Source organism: Alosa sapidissima, chromosome 7 (assembly GCF_018492685.1).
Source record: "Alosa sapidissima isolate fAloSap1 chromosome 7, fAloSap1.pri, whole genome shotgun sequence".
NCBI lineage: Eukaryota > Metazoa > Chordata > Actinopteri > Clupeiformes > Clupeidae > Alosa > Alosa sapidissima.
This window is the reverse complement of record NC_055963.1, coordinates 32,369,314-32,388,557: the sequence shown is the minus strand read 5'-3', so window position 1 is coordinate 32,388,557 and position 19,244 is coordinate 32,369,314. Positions and strand designations below refer to the sequence as shown.

General features: G+C 41.7%; 1 protein-coding gene across 1 annotated transcript in view; it reads left to right on the top strand.

Annotated features, from left to right (window-relative positions):
* Positions 1 to 7,908: 7,908 nt before the first annotated feature.
* The window catches only part of cntn3a.2 (contactin 3a, tandem duplicate 2), a 52,370-nt gene continuing 41,034 nt past the window's right edge, over positions 7,909 to 19,244 (top strand). The window contains exons 1-3 of the mRNA XM_042098750.1: positions 7,909 to 8,332; positions 15,273 to 15,399; positions 16,223 to 16,358. Of these exons, the coding sequence (XP_041954684.1) occupies positions 15,345 to 15,399; positions 16,223 to 16,358 (191 nt within the window). The 5' untranslated portion in view covers positions 7,909 to 8,332; positions 15,273 to 15,344. The remainder of the gene's footprint in view (positions 8,333 to 15,272; positions 15,400 to 16,222; positions 16,359 to 19,244) is intronic.

Below are 19,244 nucleotides of genomic sequence, written 5' to 3'. Positions count from 1 at the left end.
GTCGCCTATTAACACAGCTAATCCTGCTATATCTCGTGGAGGCTGAGTGCGAGATTCCTGGAGGCAGCTTTTCACAACAAGCTCCCCCGAAACAGTACATGAATAAATTACTGAGGTAATTAAAGCAAATGTCAAAGGCAGGCTGGATGGAACATTATTAATGGAGCCTTGGCCATGTTAAAGTATCCCGGGCAAAAGTTGGCATGATTAATGCCTGTTTAATGATGGCATGGGTGACTACCGCGCTGACTGTAATAAAGAGGGATTATTTTGCGAGGTTCGCCTCTGGCGTTGACCCTCCCCTCTATACCTGCACGAGCAGACTCTGACCTTTCCGAAGGGCGTCTAATCCAAAGGTCTTGTTTAAAGGATTAAAGGTTTAAATAAAAGATTTTTGAAACAACAAGAATTATGGGAAAATGAGAAAGGAAAAATGTGGCTTTTATTTCTTTCCACTATGACATATTGCTGCTGTGGAGGGCTTGAAAGCGGGTAGCTCATATTTCATTGATTTCGAGCACTCTACATACTGTGAGTCAATATTATAGCACACTGACTATCTGCTACTGCTTTGGACCACTGGAAGTTGAATTGTAAAGAGAGGAAGCAAGAATGAACCACAGCAGTGTCTGTATGGTCGTGGGCCTTAGCAGGGCTTATTCTCTAACAAACCCATCTGTTGCTAGCATTTAGTGAAATAAAAAATAGCTCTATTTCATTCATTTATATTGCTTTATTGCTATTATATGCTATTTTGTATTGCTCTCTGTTACAGAGAAATAGGCTACTCAAAGGAAATTATGCCCTAATACCAATCCAATTTCAAACCCAACAGCTGAGGACAATTTACCATTCTATTCTTGAGTGTTACAGTGTCCGCGGCTTCAAACTAAAACTCAAAACAATGTGAATTAGCCTATTTGAAAGCATCTACATGTTGTAAGGTACGTATCCAGAAACACTTTTCTTGTCATAAATTATACTACAGAATCAGTCAGACCTTTGCAAAGCCCATAGTCAGATTGCCTCCTACGTGTCTCTCTCTCTCTCTCTGAGTTGTGAGTGTGTTGTGCACACCTGTGTCTCTATGTCTTTATGTATGTGTGTGTGTGTGTGGGTGCGTGCGTGCATGCTTGTGTGTGTGTGTGTGTGTGTGATGTTTCCTAAAGGCCAGTTGCTCATGTCTGGCAGGTGTGTGAGTTTTTGTATGCATATGTATGTATGTGTGTGTGTGCGTGTGTGTGTGTGTGTGTACTGTATGAATGTATGGGTGTGTGTTAAGGTGTTTTCATTTTTATGGTATTTCCTGGTGGGGAGGTGTGTGTGTCAGTGAGTAGTGGGAGGATTCATAACACAACATTTCCCCTGATGCCTGAGGCGGGAGAACCACAGGCCGGCTCACCCTTGATTGCAGTGGGGACGCCACCCATTGATTGCATTGATCTTGCAGGTTTGCTTCCTCTGGAACCAAAACGTCTCCCAAACGTGCTTTTATAGAGCCTCCAAGTTGAACTCATTTTTAAACACTTAGATTATAGTGTTTAATATAGGCCTTTTACACATCTTTTCACACGACGTAATAAGCAGTTATTTAAAAACGCAACGTTCCATTCAGTCATAAATCATTCAAGCGTAGGCCAGGCCTAGTGCTCGTCATGAAAAGAAAACAGCAGCTTAATATTTTTCAGGTGTTTAACAGTAGGCCTAGGCGCACTGTTAGCAGTTATGCCGAAGGCAGTGAGATTATTATGACCGCCGCGCAGCGAAGCGGCGGTCATATAGGTTTAGTCAGATTTTTTTTTTTTTTTTCTTTTTCTTTTTTTTTTTTTTTTTCTTTTTCGCATGCCCAAATTTCCGTCAATGATTCCCGGGACACTGAAAGACCGGGGTACACGAAACTTGGTGGACATGTAACCCCACATGGATAGCATGGAACCATCGTTTTTCGTTTTGATCTGTAGCCCCCCCGCTGAATTGGACCCCCCGAAAGGAGGGTAGGGCAGACACAGTTTTCTGTGAATATCTCGAAAACCGTAGGGTTTAGGAGGACCATTTTTTTTTTGTATGTTGATCTCAAGGGGCCATGTCAACCCATTCCATAACCACTCATTTCATGTATAGCGCCACCTAGTTAAACACAAAAAAGTAAAAATGAGGTGGTGTAATTGAAGGTATCTGTGACCTAACATAGTCAAAACTGCACGAAATTGGAAGTGTAGGATCATTATGACACCCTCTGTATGCACGCCAAGTTTTGTGGAATTCCGTTCATGGGGGGCCACACAATAAATTAATTTATGTTACTATACACCAACTGGCCTGTAGGTGGCCGGAGACAGTTTTCTGTGAATATCTTGAGAACCGTAGGGCCGAGGAGGTCCACCTTTTTTTTGTATGTTGGTCTTAAGGGGGCATGTCAACCCATCCCATTACCACTTATTTCATGTATAGCGCCACCTAGTTAAAAATTAAAAAGCAAAAAATTAGGTGTTTTCATCTCAATATCTCTGGCTGACAAGGTCAAAACTGCACGAAATTAAAAGTGTAGGATCATTATGACACCCTCTGAATGCATGCCAAGTTTTGTGTACTTTCGTTCATGGGGGGCCTTACAATAAAATAATTTATGTGTACATTTAGTGACGTACACCAACAAGGATTCCTGGGACACTGAAAGACCGGGGTACACAAAACTTGGTGGGCATGTAACCCCACATGGATAGCATGGAACCATCGTTTTTCGTTTTGATCTGCAGCCCCCCCGCTGGACTGGACCCCCCGAAAGGAGGGTAGGGCAGACACAGTTCTCTGTGAATCTTTTATGGTATGTTGGTCTCAAGGGCCCACATCAACCTGGCTCATAATCACTCATTTGTGATTTGCCCCCCCCCCCCCCTCCCGCCCCGGTCAAAAATGAAAATGCAATATTATTCTGCTTTAATCGCCCCTATCTTCAGTTAAGATGTTCAGAACTGCACCAAATTGTATGTGTATGATTGACCTGGCATTCTCTGGGGGTCTGGGGGTATGCCAAGTTTCGTAGAATTTCATCCATGGGGGGGGCTAAAAAAATTAGGTTATGTGTACATTTAGTGACTGTACACTCATTGGCCTGTAAATGGCGGTGCACACATATAAACATGCACACACACAGGCACCCACATACTATCGGTATTAGAACGGCCGATACATAATTACAAATTCAATAGGATCAAAAGAAAGCCAAAATATTCATCATCATCATCATGGCTGCATTTTCAGTATTGGCGATAAGTAGTCGTTTGTCCACTAGATGGCGCATCGTTGCAGTGAGACGTAATTTTTTTGGAAGTTAAAAGTGGGTTGAAAAAATAATGGACACTTCCTACAAGGACTGTAATTTACCGCAGCGAACATCTAATAAGGACAGGACGATGTTCACATGAAGTGTAAGTGAGGTTGAAGTGAGGATGTTTATCGGACATGCTTGGTTTTTACTGCAGGTACGTTAATCTTGTAATATCAATAAGGACCTAGGTAATGTTACCGTTAGCGTTGGTTGAGTGATGGAGGCCCATTTGATTGATTGCATTTGTAGAAAACTATAAATGCGGTTATACCAAGCAAATTGATAGCAGCACTGTTTGTATCTTTCGACTGTCATTTATTGCACGTGCTACAAAATCATTCTGTGCAATGGAAGATTTACCAACGTTACACCGGTCTGATACAGTTTTGCCTATACATGCGTGAGACTGAGACGCCTGTTTATTTTGTTTTAAGTGCGTGCAGGGTGTGAGAGGGGAATCGATGTGCTTTGATTCCAGCTTGGTAGTTGTAGTCTGTGAAATTAAAAAGCACGTGTGTGTGAAGTATCCAAACAATGACACCTTCATTTCATTATGGCTGCTTTAGCAACACACCTTAAGCTACTGTGTAGTGGGTCCCATTTAGAAGTGGCTACTTCATTCGCGCTTTCCTTGACTCATGGAACTGCGTGAATGTTATTACAACTTTTCGCCACGATATGGCAGTTTAAGTCCGCTTGATACTGTAAGTCGTAAGCCATTGGTTTCCAAAGGAGATTTTATTTGTGTCGCCAGCATAGCCTATTGACAATTTATGTTGTAAATAGGCCTACCTTATAATCCTACCTGTAGCTTAGGGAAGCTAACCGCTTTCTATTAGGATCTAGTTTGTTAGTTACAGTTTTGTCATAACTCCCTAATGCATTTTTGCATTTAGAATAGCCAGAGCGTGTATATCTCAATCTGAAAATTAAACAATATCGGGTGCCTGTGGACTAGGCTGGGTGAACCCAGCCTGATCTGCCCGCTATTTATTTTTTGATTTCTTAAAAGATTGAGCTTGGTCTGATGAAAGCCAGACTAGCCATGGACCTCAGTTACACAATGCAAGGGAACATGAATCAGCCTATATTTGCACGAACAATAACGGACAAAAGCTCTTCAACTTTGGCCCGTTAAAATGTGTATGAACAGTCTAGCGACGCATTTCATCAAGGCCCATTTGGACATGTCAGTTATTTGCACCACTGGTTAGATGTAAAACAGCATTTCGTTTCAGACTACTGTTACTTAATTTGTGCATTAACAATAACGTTTCAGACTACTGTTACTTAATTTGTGCATTGACAATAAAGTATTACATGAATTAAAGATGACTAAAATCTTATGTAGAAGAAGAAATATTCACAAAAAATCCATCCATCCAAAAATGACCTTTGTTTTTGATAGCTGTTGAAAACGGCATGGAACTGACAGAGATGTTTTTGTTTATAAATACATAAAAAAAATAAAAATAAATAAATAACATTATGCTGATACCTTTTGCTTTTCCCAAATACAATGTAGCCTACAGGTGTAAGTGACCTTTCATCAATCCAGTTTCAATGGATGAACTGTGATGACCTGCCCTACTTGTGATTGTTTAGAGATTTTAAAGGTTTTATAACAATGCTACATCTTCTTTGGCTATTCTACAATCTATTCACCTTTTCAGCACAAGTAGGCTACTTTCTGTGCAGCCGCACACACACACTCAGGCATGCCAAACAAGCATACACAAAAGTTTCAAGAGTGGGGGATGGAGTAAAAGATGGAGACAAATTGAAGTGTGATTTATTTTCGCGGAATGGATGTACAGGACTGAGCGGCGGTCATATTTTGTACCGCTATGCGGTACATCTAGTTAGGCATTGCATCCTGTCACTCAACATCGCAGTTCGGGTTGATAAGATTCAGTTAATGCGAGTATGGATCGTCTCAAAGTTTGGGACAACCAAACAGCAGTGTAGGCAAAGCAAATCCTAATTGTTAGGTTACCGTAGCTGTCTTTTCTCTAGGCCTGGGCCTATCGGAAATCGCGACATAAGCACATTTGGTTTCTGTTTTCTTTTCTTTCTTGTTCGCGTGTTGGGTAGTGAAGCGATAATGCATTTAAAGCAGTAGGCTACATCATGTGAGCCAGAGCCGATATGGCCAGAACTGCTGCTCTGTAAAGGTATTTCTGTCCCACCCAAATTTGCTAAACTACTTGAGAAGTAGCCTATTCATCACAGACATCGCATGTATCACACGAAAGAGCTTTTTCTCAGCCTTTAAACGATGTTAGTGGTTAGTTGTTGTGGTAAACGGTTCGCGAGAAAAGTAACTTTAATTTAATCATATTTTTTGCACCCGTCTCCCTACCCATTCATCTTGGTGGAATACTTCGTGAACTTTCCCTCAGCACATGACAAACCATATATCAGAATAAACAGCAGACCTTACCGAACATAAAGGTGTAAAGCATTCCCCTGCACAGTTAGCCATTCCAGAGTAGGCCTAATCCGGTTTTAAATTTGCAGCAATGTCTTTATGCATGTCTCCAACTTTGCGGTTCCTAATGTGTTAAAATTGTTCAATAAGTCTACATGATTTTATAACAGGCCAAATACAAAATAAATGTTACAAATATCGCCTAGATATCTGTAAGCATTACAATCAGAGGATATACATATAGGGCAGACAGACGCTCATGAGTTCATGCAATTGTTTTATCGCTGGATTTTAGGATAGCCTATTATGGATTGCATTCCAAGCTACAGTCAACTCTAGCAGGCATTGAATGACTGGAGACTTTGTGAATTTATAGGTTGACATAATGTGCTGTCTCTGCTATTGCTGCTTTTGATCAGTTAGATTTATTTGCAATATCCTGTGGTGGGCTGGACATAGCATTGAAATGCCCGCCCAGATTCCCCTTTCCGCCTTGACCCATTCACACTGGTGGCGGAACGAAAAAACTCGGCAAAATGTCAAGGGGGCTTGGTAGTAAATTTGGCGAGACACTTTGTCCCGCCGTTCCGCCTCGGTCTATGTGAAAAGGACAGTCGTTCCGCGATTCTGGTACATAAAATCGCGGCAATTTTGCCAGTGTGAAAGGGTCTCATGTTAGTTAGCATATTTGAATTCCAGATGATTAAGAAATTACCGGTATAAGGCTATTATATAACCTCCACCTTATCCCTTCAATTATACAAACCTTTGGTCATTCATTTAAGTGTCAAAAAAATAAAAACAGGTTCAGTATCTCATGGATCATGGCAAAATTGCCTATTGTCAGACTTAAGGTGCAGCCATTTACTGTCTATGTGAGGATACAGTCAGAGATGTCGCAGTGGATTACGCTCATATTTTTGAAAACTCTAAAGTCTAACAAACAAGTAATCAATCTTCCATTTTCTCTCTCTTGGCACTGCTGGCACATAGTTTGTCCCACTATCACTGCATGCTGAGACATGACACCTGAAAATCACCCTGACCCCTGAGACTACTGTTTCTCTCACACACACACACACACAAACAAACAAACAAGCATGCGGAGGGATGTCTGCACCTTATCACCGAATCTCGTCCACTGAGGCGGGCGTATGACTGAGGAAAATGTAGCAATGTGTACAGACAAAGACTGATGATGTCCTGCTGTCCTCCAATTTTAAGCCAGCACTGGGTTCTCTTTGACCTCCTGCAGGAGTATCTCAACTCTTTAAAACATCTATGTGAAAAGGAAAGACAGAAAAGAACAGCAGCAGGAAAGAAAGAAAGGCATGACAGTGTCTCAGGGACAAAAACATTCATGGAAAGTAAACTGTTTCTTACAGGTTGAAAGGGGCTGTGAACATTTGTAATTTATATGTGTGAATAATACTCTAACTTGACTATTTTTATATATTTATGCTCACTACCAGACAGATTGGAGGTAGCCTAAACTAGAGTTCTAGAACTAAGTACTGTATCACCCATAAGCATGTAGGCATCTGATTACTCTTGGTGAACTGAGGTTAAACTTTGTCCAAGAGGATCGGAATCACATCACTCTTGTGCATTGCCATCATTACATCTGATGGCAGATCCCCAGTTGTTGTCTTTAGGACCGGTTGTTGTCCAACCTACATGAGCCAATGGAAAATATGTAGGCTAGTTGTAGATTTTGTGTCTCAAATTCCATTACGGGTTGCAGAAATGTAGATACTTGAGTCAAGAGGCATTTGAAATAGTTCTTCAACTGTATCCAGGAGATGCTTAAAAGTCATTTGACAATTCGTCATGCAATTTATTCATCCAAGTATTCATATAGTAGGCCTAGCCTATACCTAGCCTCGACGAATAACCAAGACGATTCCGTGATATCCAAGCGGGCACTGCGGCATAATTATGGAATATCATAATTTTGTGACAGCCCAAAAAGACATCCGTGTTATCCTGGCTCTTTGTTGAAGTTATTTTAATGAGAGTGAAAAAATCACTCTCAGGTGGTGGCGCCGTTGTTCAATTAGTGTCCTCTCATCCTATTTACGCCCCCCCCCCCCCCCCCCCCCACACACCCTCGTCACCAGCATTTGGCTACTGCCCATTTGCAGGACAGGGCTGACTTGACACCCAGAATGTAAATCTTGGAGCGAACAGCGTCTCTTTCTCCTTTTGGCAATGAATCTGGCGACGTGAAGCCGTCGGGACAGGAGAGGGGTTGTCCTCGCAGGTCGAAAACATTGCCGGTGTTATTTGAGAGCTAATTGCGTGGGTGCTGTGGGGAATACAGGGGGAGAAACTAGAGGAGAGGGGTAGCCTCCTCGCTGAAGCCCCTCAAAACAGTGGGGAGCTCCAATCGCCAGTTGTATTTGACATCGACTTCGTGCACTTGTATCCGCGGGCGTGCGACTCCCCCATGCCTGGAATGGCTCTATGGAGGGACTACTGACTGTGATGTTGTTTATGAACCGAACTTAGATTTCATTATTTATGGATTGACCAGTCTTTTTTTTACAAGGAAAAGAAGAATCGACGTTTGGGTAAAGTAAAACGCTACATTGAATGTTTAATGCTACGCAGCCTTTTTCTTTATAGAACGTTGGTTACCACCACGTGAATGTTTTCTTCACAATTCGAGCAACTATATTATGTGATTAAGGCTACCTGTTATTTTTCTCCATCGCATGTATTTTTTTTAGATTCAGTGCCTCTTGATTAGCATAGTTTCTGTGGACAGGACAACATTAGTGCACCATGCGTTTCAAACCATTCCGTTGCGCTTGCATCGAATCCTTTATTTGAATGAATATCCAAACTTCCATGTGGCTCAATTACCTGTGTGGACAAACAAAGGCTCTGCCACTATCAAACTGGCTGTTACTGACGCGCGGCACTGTCTGACTGTGGCTCGTGACAGTTCAGTGTGTAAGGCTTTGTGTGATAGAACCCGAGGTTGCGGTGACTACTCCCGCTGTGATTTGTTTTGGCATCGTGGACCTGGTATCGATGGCTACAGCGCTCCAGGTTTTTGTGCGTTAGTACTGCAGAGAGGTCCAGAGTCCAGGTACCATTTGCATCATTGCGTTCTAGTCCGAGAGGGAATGGACAGATTTACTTGTCTTCCATGTAACCCCGAATTCGGTTTTTCCAGATCACTTGCCACGCTCTTACTACCTGGGGGAGTACTTCTAGGAATGCTCTCCTGCATCTGCATTTGACATTTGGATTCTATAATGTTTGTATCTGTTTGTTTTGTTTGTTTTTTTTACAACGAGTAGCCTACAGTGTGTGTTACCATCTCTGTCAAACTGATGTAGCACTTGTGCCCAAACTAGTCATCTAAATGGAATGTTGAATATATTCGATTTGGCTGCAATTGTTGTTGTTCTATTGGTGACTGTCTTGACAGATCATTGCATCTATCACATATTCATTCCCACCAGTGAAAGATTGCTATGTTTATTATGTTTTGCTACAGCTACCTGAAAAAGATATAAATGGGAACCAAAGAACAAAATTTACTCACATTTCACACTGATTGCTTCTCTAAATATTTAATGAGACCATTACTATTCATTTAAATGTTTCATCAGCCGAATGCATGATGCAGACATGGAGTATCTCGGAGCATCTCATCATCACACAGCTATGATATGCCCTGACGTGCTGTATTTAATAATTAATGCCCTTGCAACACAGGTTTGTGGGAGAGCAGCCTGCCTTGGCCATGTACTGCCTGGCTCTGTGTTTTTTAATGGTATAGAACCTCATGCACATGATGAAGAGCTGGATGCCATGGACAGGGGACAGACCTCATAAATCACTACATACAGCCTTTAGTACACATGGTATTTATTTTTATACATACTGTATCTGAGAAACGTAGTTGGTTTATAACTCCAGTGTTCAGGGCCCAACATGCTTTTTTCTATGTGGCTATATATATTATGTCATTGTTGGGTGCAAATCTTGAAAGGGTCTTTAGTCTACAGTTGCTACACATTGTTCACATTTTCTTGAATAAGGATTCCTTTGATAGAGAATGTGTGTGTGATTATTGGAGAGAGAATAGTGTATGTTTCATTCTTGTTCATTAGTTTATACCAACAGCATGTATTCTTTTTAATTACGTATTTTTCAATCGTCACAAGAGATGAGGAGAAAGGCAATGTGACTGGGCCACATTTAGTGCTCTGCACTAAAGATCAGAGGAGGTTTTTAGGGTGCCTTAGTCATGAGTAATTTTCCCAGGAATAAATCTGTGAGAATGAGGATGATGTGCCGCACTGCTCTGTGCAGTTTGATGCATCCAGTGCCCAATAGCACAGCAGTCCCCAGCAGGGTCTCCAGACTTCCACCTTAATGAGTTTCTCTGTTTCTCTGTTTGATGGGGGAGAAACATATTGTGTTGGCAAGCAGATTCCTTTAGAAAGGGAGTAACAGGTTTCAGTTCATCATGTTTCAGAGCTCACACACCTATGGTGATAAAAATGATACCAATGTCAAGTAGAAGGAGCATGAATGGAATGGAGTAGTGTCAATAAAAATCAGAACGTTTACACTTTTGAGGCGTTAGCTTGTGTACATAGCCTGGGTTGACATTTTGGGTCGTAACAGATTAATAGTGTGTTTTGTATTCATAGTCAGTGGCATGTAGCTCATTGAATTACATGTCTTTAAGTTACTTCTAACAGACGCATTGTTTTGATGTGTGCCATTTAATTATGACAGTGCTTGGTGCTTTAAAACTGCCAGATCTTTCTGTTTGTGATGGCAGACTTTTAATGAGCTAAAGCACAAGCACTTAAAGCGTTTGCTTATCTGAGGTCAGAGAGGAACAGACGAGCAAAACCCTGGGGAACAATCACAGTACGTTATTATTACGGGATTAATTATCATTTGAGTGTTTGTAGTCCAGTGATTAGGGCCAGTTTTATATTTTGTATTTTTATTATATATTTTCTTGTGGTCGAGGCAAACCCCCCCCCCCCCCCCCCCTTGCCTTTGTGTTACTTCCCTGGCTGCCATTTCCATTTTCTGTTTTGATGATCTGGCCCAGTCCCTGTGGAGGCCCCTGTGTCTGAGGAGGGCTGCTGATGTGCCGTTATTAATGGACTGGTGTCAGTGCAACGCCCGGGTCCTCGCTCATCACCACCTGGGATTTATCTGTGTGCGCCGTTTGGGTTATTATTCATAGCCTCTCACTGTCCTCTACCATATTTCTGGGGTTTTGTTTTTTCCCCTTTCACCATATTCATTTGTGTTCACGTGAATGTTCTTAGGCACATGTATTCCTTTGGATATACAGTGTGATTTATTCTTTCTTTCTTTCTTTCTCTCTTTTTTTTTCCCCCTTCTTTTTTTCTTTTTTTGCTTTTAATCATGGGAAATAGTTACAAGGATTGTCAGTGGTTGCTTCCAGTTGAATGTGTAATGTCTAAATGTTGCAGCAAATCCAATCACAACATCTCCCTCAAGGAGACTGCATTTGACAATACAGTAATTGAGGGCATCACTCAATCTGACCAGCCATACAAATGCTTTCCTCTCATCTGCATTCATAAATCACCTCTTTAAGCTGTTGTAATTTATGTGTTCTATAATATGCTTTATGCTTTAAGCATATAGATGCTTTCCACAGAAAAGTATAATTCATGCATGCAAATACATTCATTTCAGCATAATGCTGTAGATGGCCAAAGGTATAAAACATATTTTGCTGAACATGTCTCAGATCTTTGACACATTATTGTGTTGTATCGAGTGCCATTTGGTACTTGATTTGGATGGTCATTGAAATAATGTGTTAGTGTTTTCATCCTACTGAACTGTAAACAATAGAATTCATTTGCCAGCACTCCCAGCAGTTCTGCCCTTTTCGCTCGTTTCACTTGACAGTTTAGAGAGGAGCGAGTGTATTTTCGATGGTGTTAAGATGCTCCTACTTATTGGACAATGTGATAAAAACAGATACAGACGCAATCCTGCCGCACAGCTCTCAGATGATGTGTGAGGGGAAAAACAAGCTACTTTACAAGAGGAGGCATGACATGCTGTGTTCTTCTCCATGAAAATCCCGGGCATGGAAATCCAATTTGGGAGACTTACAGTCAAAAACTGGCCCCATAAAAGTTGAAAGACCAGAGGAAAATCCTCCTCCATACCCTACATGCGTACAGCTTTAGCAGCTGACAAATAATTACACCCTAAGGAGCGCCCTAAAGCTCAAACCTGGGTCAGGCTCTAACTTACATACTTTGCAATTAAATGCTGTGTGTGTGTCTCTCTCTCTCTCTCTCTCTCTCTCTCTCTCTCTCTCTCTCTCTCTCTCTCTCTCTCTCTCTCTCTCTCTCTCTCTCTCTCTCTCTCTCTCTCTGTGTCTTTGTGTCTGTCTGTCTGTCTGGTGTGTGAGTGTATGTGCAGGGATTTGCTCATTTTTGGTTGTTTGGAACTAAGGGAAGGATAGGTAACTGATCAAATTTTCACCTGGATCACTCAGTCTGCTTTCTTTTGAGGAGACAAGTAGCCTGTATCTACCAACTTGTTAGTTTGAATGCTGTTAAGAAATTGTGTGTGGCTTATTGGAAGATAGCAAGAAATGATATGATCTGTAGCTTCTATAGAGAGAACACATTTTGCAGGGGTGATGTTTCATATACCGTTAGTAATGTGGAAGTATCTCATCATCAGTTTTGCACATTCTCCGCCTCCTAGAGGTAGTGGGCTGTACAGTAGTGGGCCATACTCTGTAAGTTTATTGTGCGTGTGGGGAGGGTTTGCTGTCAAGGAGAATAATTGATTGAATTCCATCCAAATCCGGCGAATCTAACTCCGGGGCTTGAGGGGCCAATGTAGTCACATTGAGAAATGGACCCGTCGATCCGGCGCGGGCCTAATGGCGTGGCTTCTGCCGGGGCCCATATGCGATGGGCAAGCGTTTCTGCTCTGACAGTCATCCACCTGTACCCCCCTCTGATGATTAAATAACTCAATTTCTCCCATTTTCCCTCGTGCCCCCCACTCCCAACATACTCTGCAAGGTATCAAAATAGGTCATCTCCAGTTTATGGTAATGCTGTATTTTTACACAGCTGTTCAGGATATATAAGTTGATTCCATGGCTTCATCACCTGACAGTGAGTCAGTATAGGTCCACTGACTATACCTGACAAGCTTATGTCTAATATATACAAAGTGATTCCATGCCCCCTGCTTTAACCTGTATATAAATACAGTATGCTCTTAATTTGTCATGTTTGATGTATGGTATCAGATGTATTGCCTATCTATGATAACAATGGTGTGACCCTTAACAGATGGCTCTCCAAGCTAGGACTCATGAGTAATTCAAATGGCGCTTTAGTGCTTTGGGCAAATCCCCAGTTAGTGAGAGTAAAGGTACATTGCCAAGTGAGCTACCTAGGTGAGTGCACAGCCTATAGCCCCCACACTTTTAATGTGTGATATATTTCTTGTTACTCAGCTCACAGCGGGACACACTGTGCAACCGAATGGATACTTCTGTTTATTATAGGCATAAATCAAAATGTTTGCAGACAATAAAGTTTTTGTCCTAGCTTCCAGATATACCATGGCTGTTTTTAACTCTTTCAGTGTTTTATTTTTTATCAACTTTACTTTTTAGTAGTAGTAGTCTAGTAGTAGCAGCAGTAGCACTTGTTTTTTCCTTCTTCTTCACTTGTATTCATTAGCAGAAGCAGTCATTAGTGTGACGGTAAATGCATAAGTAAATGTTTTTCAAACATTCGTTTAGGCCTGCTAAGGTGGAACTGGCAATTACCTTTGCACCATAAAGACAGGAAGTTCAAAGAATATCCTTTTTATATAGACTCATCTTTGTTTAGCTCACATCTCCTCTTATGTGATTGGTATTCATTCATGTGAAGATAACTGGCAACTTTTCCCACCAGTAGTAACACCCAGTATTTACTTAGACATAAAATATGTCTTTAGATCAAGAACTTGTTTAATTGAGACATGGACATTTGCCTATAGAAAAGATGTGGTGGCAAAAGTGTTTTCTCGAGTAGTCCAACTGTTTCAAATCAAATGTCAAGATTTTGAAGTTTTTCTCGACTGTCTACTTGAAAAAAAATTCTATGTAAATCCTCATACAATCATTTAGCACTTTTTTGTTGTTAATGCAGGCAGTTATACTAGAAATGAATACCAATATAATTTAAATGTTACACAACTCACAATGGTGCTATCTTACACCAATTGCAATAATTCTAAGTTGAACAATAGAATATATTACTTGCAATACATTCAAATATAGTCCCACAGTAAGAATTCAACAAGTCAGTGGCTCATTTCATTACTGAGATATGTTTTATTAATGTGTATGTTTACCTTATTTTTGATGACTCAATCCTCCTCTGAATGGAGGATGTAGTGAGGCTATATTATTTTGAAGTGATGTTCTGTCATCCATTACACACTTTTGGGGTTGTGGTGTTCTATCTTTCTCTTTAAAATACCAGCCACCAAAGATATCCAATTTGCACTTTAGTCAGACATTAATGGATCGCATTATGGATGACTGTCTAGCGGGAGAGAAATCTTCCAAAATGAGTTCCAAACTGCTCTGCCAAAATCACTGCAAAAGTTTTTAAGGAAGAAAAAATGAGGACCTACGGTCAATGTGTCGCTTGACTTTCTCTCCAGAAATGTGATACTGATATCCTCTAGGCTGAGCTTATTGAGTACTGAGTCTATCATTAAAAATAAATGTTGACATAATGTTTTAGAGTAGCAGTGTAAAAACAGGTCTCCCTGGAAAAAGAGATTACGATCTCAATGGGACTCTCCTGGTAAAATAAAAGATGAATAAAAAAGAAATAAAATAAAAAAAGAAATTAATCAATGGTGTAGTCTACTGACTGTTAGTTCTGTAAGGATGCATGTATTTGTAATAAGTAAAAAAGACGAAGTAATGCATACAATGATTACAATGACTCATTTGACATTTAATTGGTATTGCACGGCTGTGTGCTCAATTCACTTCACTTCACTTAAAGGGACACCAGGCAACGTTTTTGTGTTAATTAATCATCTTCGTAAGTCGGTATATGGTTAAATGACTCATTACGGGGCGAATGAAGGCTCTCTCGCCCGCCCCTACTGCCTGTAGGAAGAATATCCCACTTGCAAGTTCGGTGTAGCCTACCTGCCGACCGAAGCAGGATCAGTTTACAGCACAGAGGCAAGCTAACAAAACGCTAGAGATTGTTGCAAACGTGTGTATAATGGCAGAGCCGGCGAAGAAGCAGCAAAAACCCTTGACGGAAGACGCAAAGAAAAGGAAAAGAGCTTCAGACCGAGCGATGGGGAGTTCCGTAGAGAAAAAGCATCAGGCTTGCCTGGTGTCCCTTTAACTTGTGTACTGTAAATGTAATGTCACATTCCAGTTCATTTGAACGCTCTTTTATTCTATATTCTATGCCTGGTACACTATAGGTTGAGCCCCCCTCTCTTCAGTCTGCTCACAACTTACTGGATGAAAGTCTCACTTGCCTCTGGCAACTGAAGATGATGTTACTATGGAAACAGTTTTTGCTGCTATCAATCATGGAGTGTCTTGCAGGTAAAATTCCTTCTGTCTGAGCTAGTTTCTGTCTATGTTCGCTGTCATGTAATAATGTAATAATGTAATAATTAATCTCCAGCACATTGGACGGTAGCTATACATGCTAAATATAAGATATAAAGCCCTCTCACCTCAGGGTAGTTCAATGGGTTCATTACATTTACATTGGCCAACTGTGCTGGTTGAGCAGCAGCTTTTAGTCAAATACATTAGCGTGCTGTTAGTAACATTGTGGCAAAATGGAGTAAGACAGTAATTCCTGGCCTGGTTGTGGAGGATTCAATTAAGCTGTTCAGTCAATGTGAAAATGAATTGTATTGTTTTTTTCTAGGGTATGGGGCCTTCCAATGTAAGGCGCTCTCGTAGGGAATAAAAATAGCATGTCAGGAGTTAATGGCTTTCTAGTGCTAAGATGTATGTGCACAGGCTCTCTTTCAGATCTGTTTTCTTTAGCAAATGCATACACTACTCACAGTTTCCAGCAATTTAACACCTAACATATTATAGCAGAATTGCCATGGTCTCACATGCACATGGATAAAGGAGTAAAGGATGAATAAAGAGCAAATGTTTATGATAAGCCAAATGGAGAATGAATTGTGCCTTAAATGTTCTTATAAGTCTGTAATGGTTTCATTGTTAGTATAGTAACTATTGTGATCCTGTCATGGTATTCATTACGGTACCAATTATGGTGCGTCTTTGATTATGATTATGCATGTAATATTAAAATGCAGGATAGCCAAATAAACAAATACAATAATAAACAAACAAACAATAACCAAAGATGGCAACCTGTGCTGTGTTTCACGTCCCTCAGATGGCTCGGATTATAAGTCATTTAACGGCCCCAGATGGAGGATGGAGCCCAGTGATCTGATTCTCCCAGTGGGGGGGAAGCAGACGGAGGCCACCCTCACCTGTGATGCCAAGGGCACGCCGCCCCCCCAGTACAGGTACGGCTTCCTTCCTCATACCACAATCCACTGGCACTTCATACGTTAAACACACCGTTTCCACTGGCTCAGGTTTGTAGTGACAGGTTTTACTTCTTCATACCGTAATCCTTTTGTATTCCTTATACCTTCATAGTGTTACAACAGCTCAAGTTTGTAAGAAAAAAGGGGAAGATGAGATGGGGCCATTTTAATCAGAGTAGCCATTTATTTTTCAATGCAAATCAAGGACAGTCTGAAGAGACCCCCCCACCAGGCCTAGTGAAAGGCATGATTAGTCTTCCTTCTTCTTTTTGTCATCATCTTGTCCATGGAAGAAAAACATCTCACAACAAAAGAACCTGAATGGCTTTTCACAATGGCTAATGTTTCAGCCTCAATTATAGGTTAACTCTGCAGTGGACACTTAGAAGATCTGGGTAGAGAGTTGATTTCCATCTGGGACAGGCTTAGTGAATGAGCATGGAACAAGTGGCATTAGCTTCCGATCCTGCACACAGGCTTTTTACCCAGTGCTGTGTACAGATAGTGTTGCTTTACACTCTTTTCATTGTTTCATTTGATGAAATAGGCAAATGTTTGCAGGTCTACGACTGTAACTTTGCCAGATGTCACTTGAATAGACTCTATTGACAGATCACAGAACAAATACAAATAGCTTCATATTCTATGTCCCCGTCGGTGCTGCATACTTTATTTGTGTACTTCTTCTTACATCTCTGAACATTGAATACAGTTTGTACTGTATCTACAGGATGTAGCTTTTGTATCTATATCTCTTTGCTGGGTTTCTTTAGGCACATTACCATCTAAATATGTTTCAATGTAAAGTGTAAACAGCCAGGGGAATAGCCTTAAATGTGACTTATTTTGGAGTGCTTATGAATTTATTATAAGAAGTGCATGAGTAAATGGACATTGTTGTGGGGGGGGGGGGGGGGGGGGGGGGGGGGGCAAAGTATAAACAGTTTTTTTTTCCCTCTGTGTGGCAGCTTTCTGTGCTGCGTGTTTGTGGTTGTTTTGTCTCATCCGGGAGCGAGGAGTGTGGAAAAGGACTATTTTGGTAACAAAACGGTCCGGAGCACCATCTCCTCTTTTATGCCACATAATAACAGCAGTGTTTAGATCAGCAATTCTTAGCAGATGAGACACATGAATAAGGGGGGGGGGGGGGGGGGCATACAAAAATCAGCATACAAAAAATTAGCAAATCAACAAATCGTTTGAAATGGTGGGTGCATTGTGGGCTTGTTCAAAGAGCACATTCGGATTTGAATGTGTTTCTGTTGGAGTGTGTGTGCAATCTGAACAGAAATTCATCCCCCCCCCCCACACACACTTTAAAAAGAGCTGTAAGGGTCTGGCTTCCCACATTGTATTTATGCAGTTGAAAGAGGTGCACAGGAGTCCTTTGAAGGAGGCATCTCAAATCAGCACCTTGGTGAAAAGATGTTCACTGGCAAAGTATATGAAAGAGTATATATACTTATACTAAATGCAGCTTGGCATAGTCGGCAGGGTGCCCTACCACGTGCATGCTGTGAATTCATTCTATAAGGATACAAGTGACGTGGGCCCGACCCTGAGAAATGCGTTTCTAATCAGCAACCCGAGTGTTGCTCCACTGCTTGGCTCAGAAGCAGCCTCTCTTTCACAGTGAAATCCCCCCACCCCTCAGCCCCACCCTCACCACACACACACTCCACACACACTCACCACACACACACTCCACACACACTCACCACACACACACTCCACACACACTCACTCACACACGCTTACCCGCCTCTGCCTTCTCCTCCTCTTCTTCCACCCCCTGCAGAGCAGAGGCGAGACGTAGATGTTTAGCCCGACACCATAAGTCTCTTCTCAGCCAAGCAGAATGCAGAGCAGCAGCCTCTTCATGAGCTCGTGGTGTCTCAGCTCCTGCTCCTCTGTTCTTGAAGTGCAAATGGGTCAGCGCTTTCTTTCCCCTCCACGTTGGCATTGGAAAGTCAGGTTGTCAGGACACCGGAATAAATTGTCTTGGTTTGGCCATGAGCTTCATAAAACTCCATGGTAGATGGCTTTAAATTGCTCCCGCTCTCTTTCTTTCTCCCTGACTCCCTATCTCTCTCTCTTTCTGTGTGTGATGCAGGAACGGTATAATACTCTGCCGGGAGATGTCAAAATCACAGTTTTTTTCCCCTTCCTTTTCCTTTTTTTTCCCAAGTTGCCTGACAACAGAAAAATATCGACTGAGAAGCCAAGCGTAAACATTTGACAAACTCCCTTCTCTGAGCCAAGTAGAATCTAAATTGCCTCTAAGATATAATTTAGTTCTCAAGAATACTCACTGCGATAATAGTGGATAGAAATTACTTACAGTGAAAGTGCTGATTGCACTTGTGCAGTAAATTAGTTTTATAATTAATCCTGTGAATCATATAATGCATTGTTTATCCTCTATCTGTGTCAAATTCTCCATATATCAGTGGTTTGAATTGATTCAGCTGAATTGGGAATAATAGCACGGCGGTTCCCTACCTAGGGCAGTGACGAGAGTGGAGAAGGGGGGGGGGGGGGGTTGGTTGCTAGGGGAATGGCTTATACATTTTTCATTTTGATTGAGGATTGAGGAACGTGCTGCAGTCCGGTAACCTTGGCTGCGCGTGAGAGAGGGAGAGGGAGAGGGAGAGGGAAAGCTTCCGTGCCAGGTGTTTGAGGAGGGATCCCGGAGCGACGCTGCGGTGGAGGCTGCCACCTGCACGGACGAGCGCATGGACAGAGCAGGGAGGGGAAGGGGAAGGGGAAGGGGAGGCTGTCCCGGGGGAGAGGAAGAGGAGGTGGAGGAGAGGTTAAAGGATGGAGGGATAGAGAGTGGTGGATGAGAGGAGAGGAGGCCAG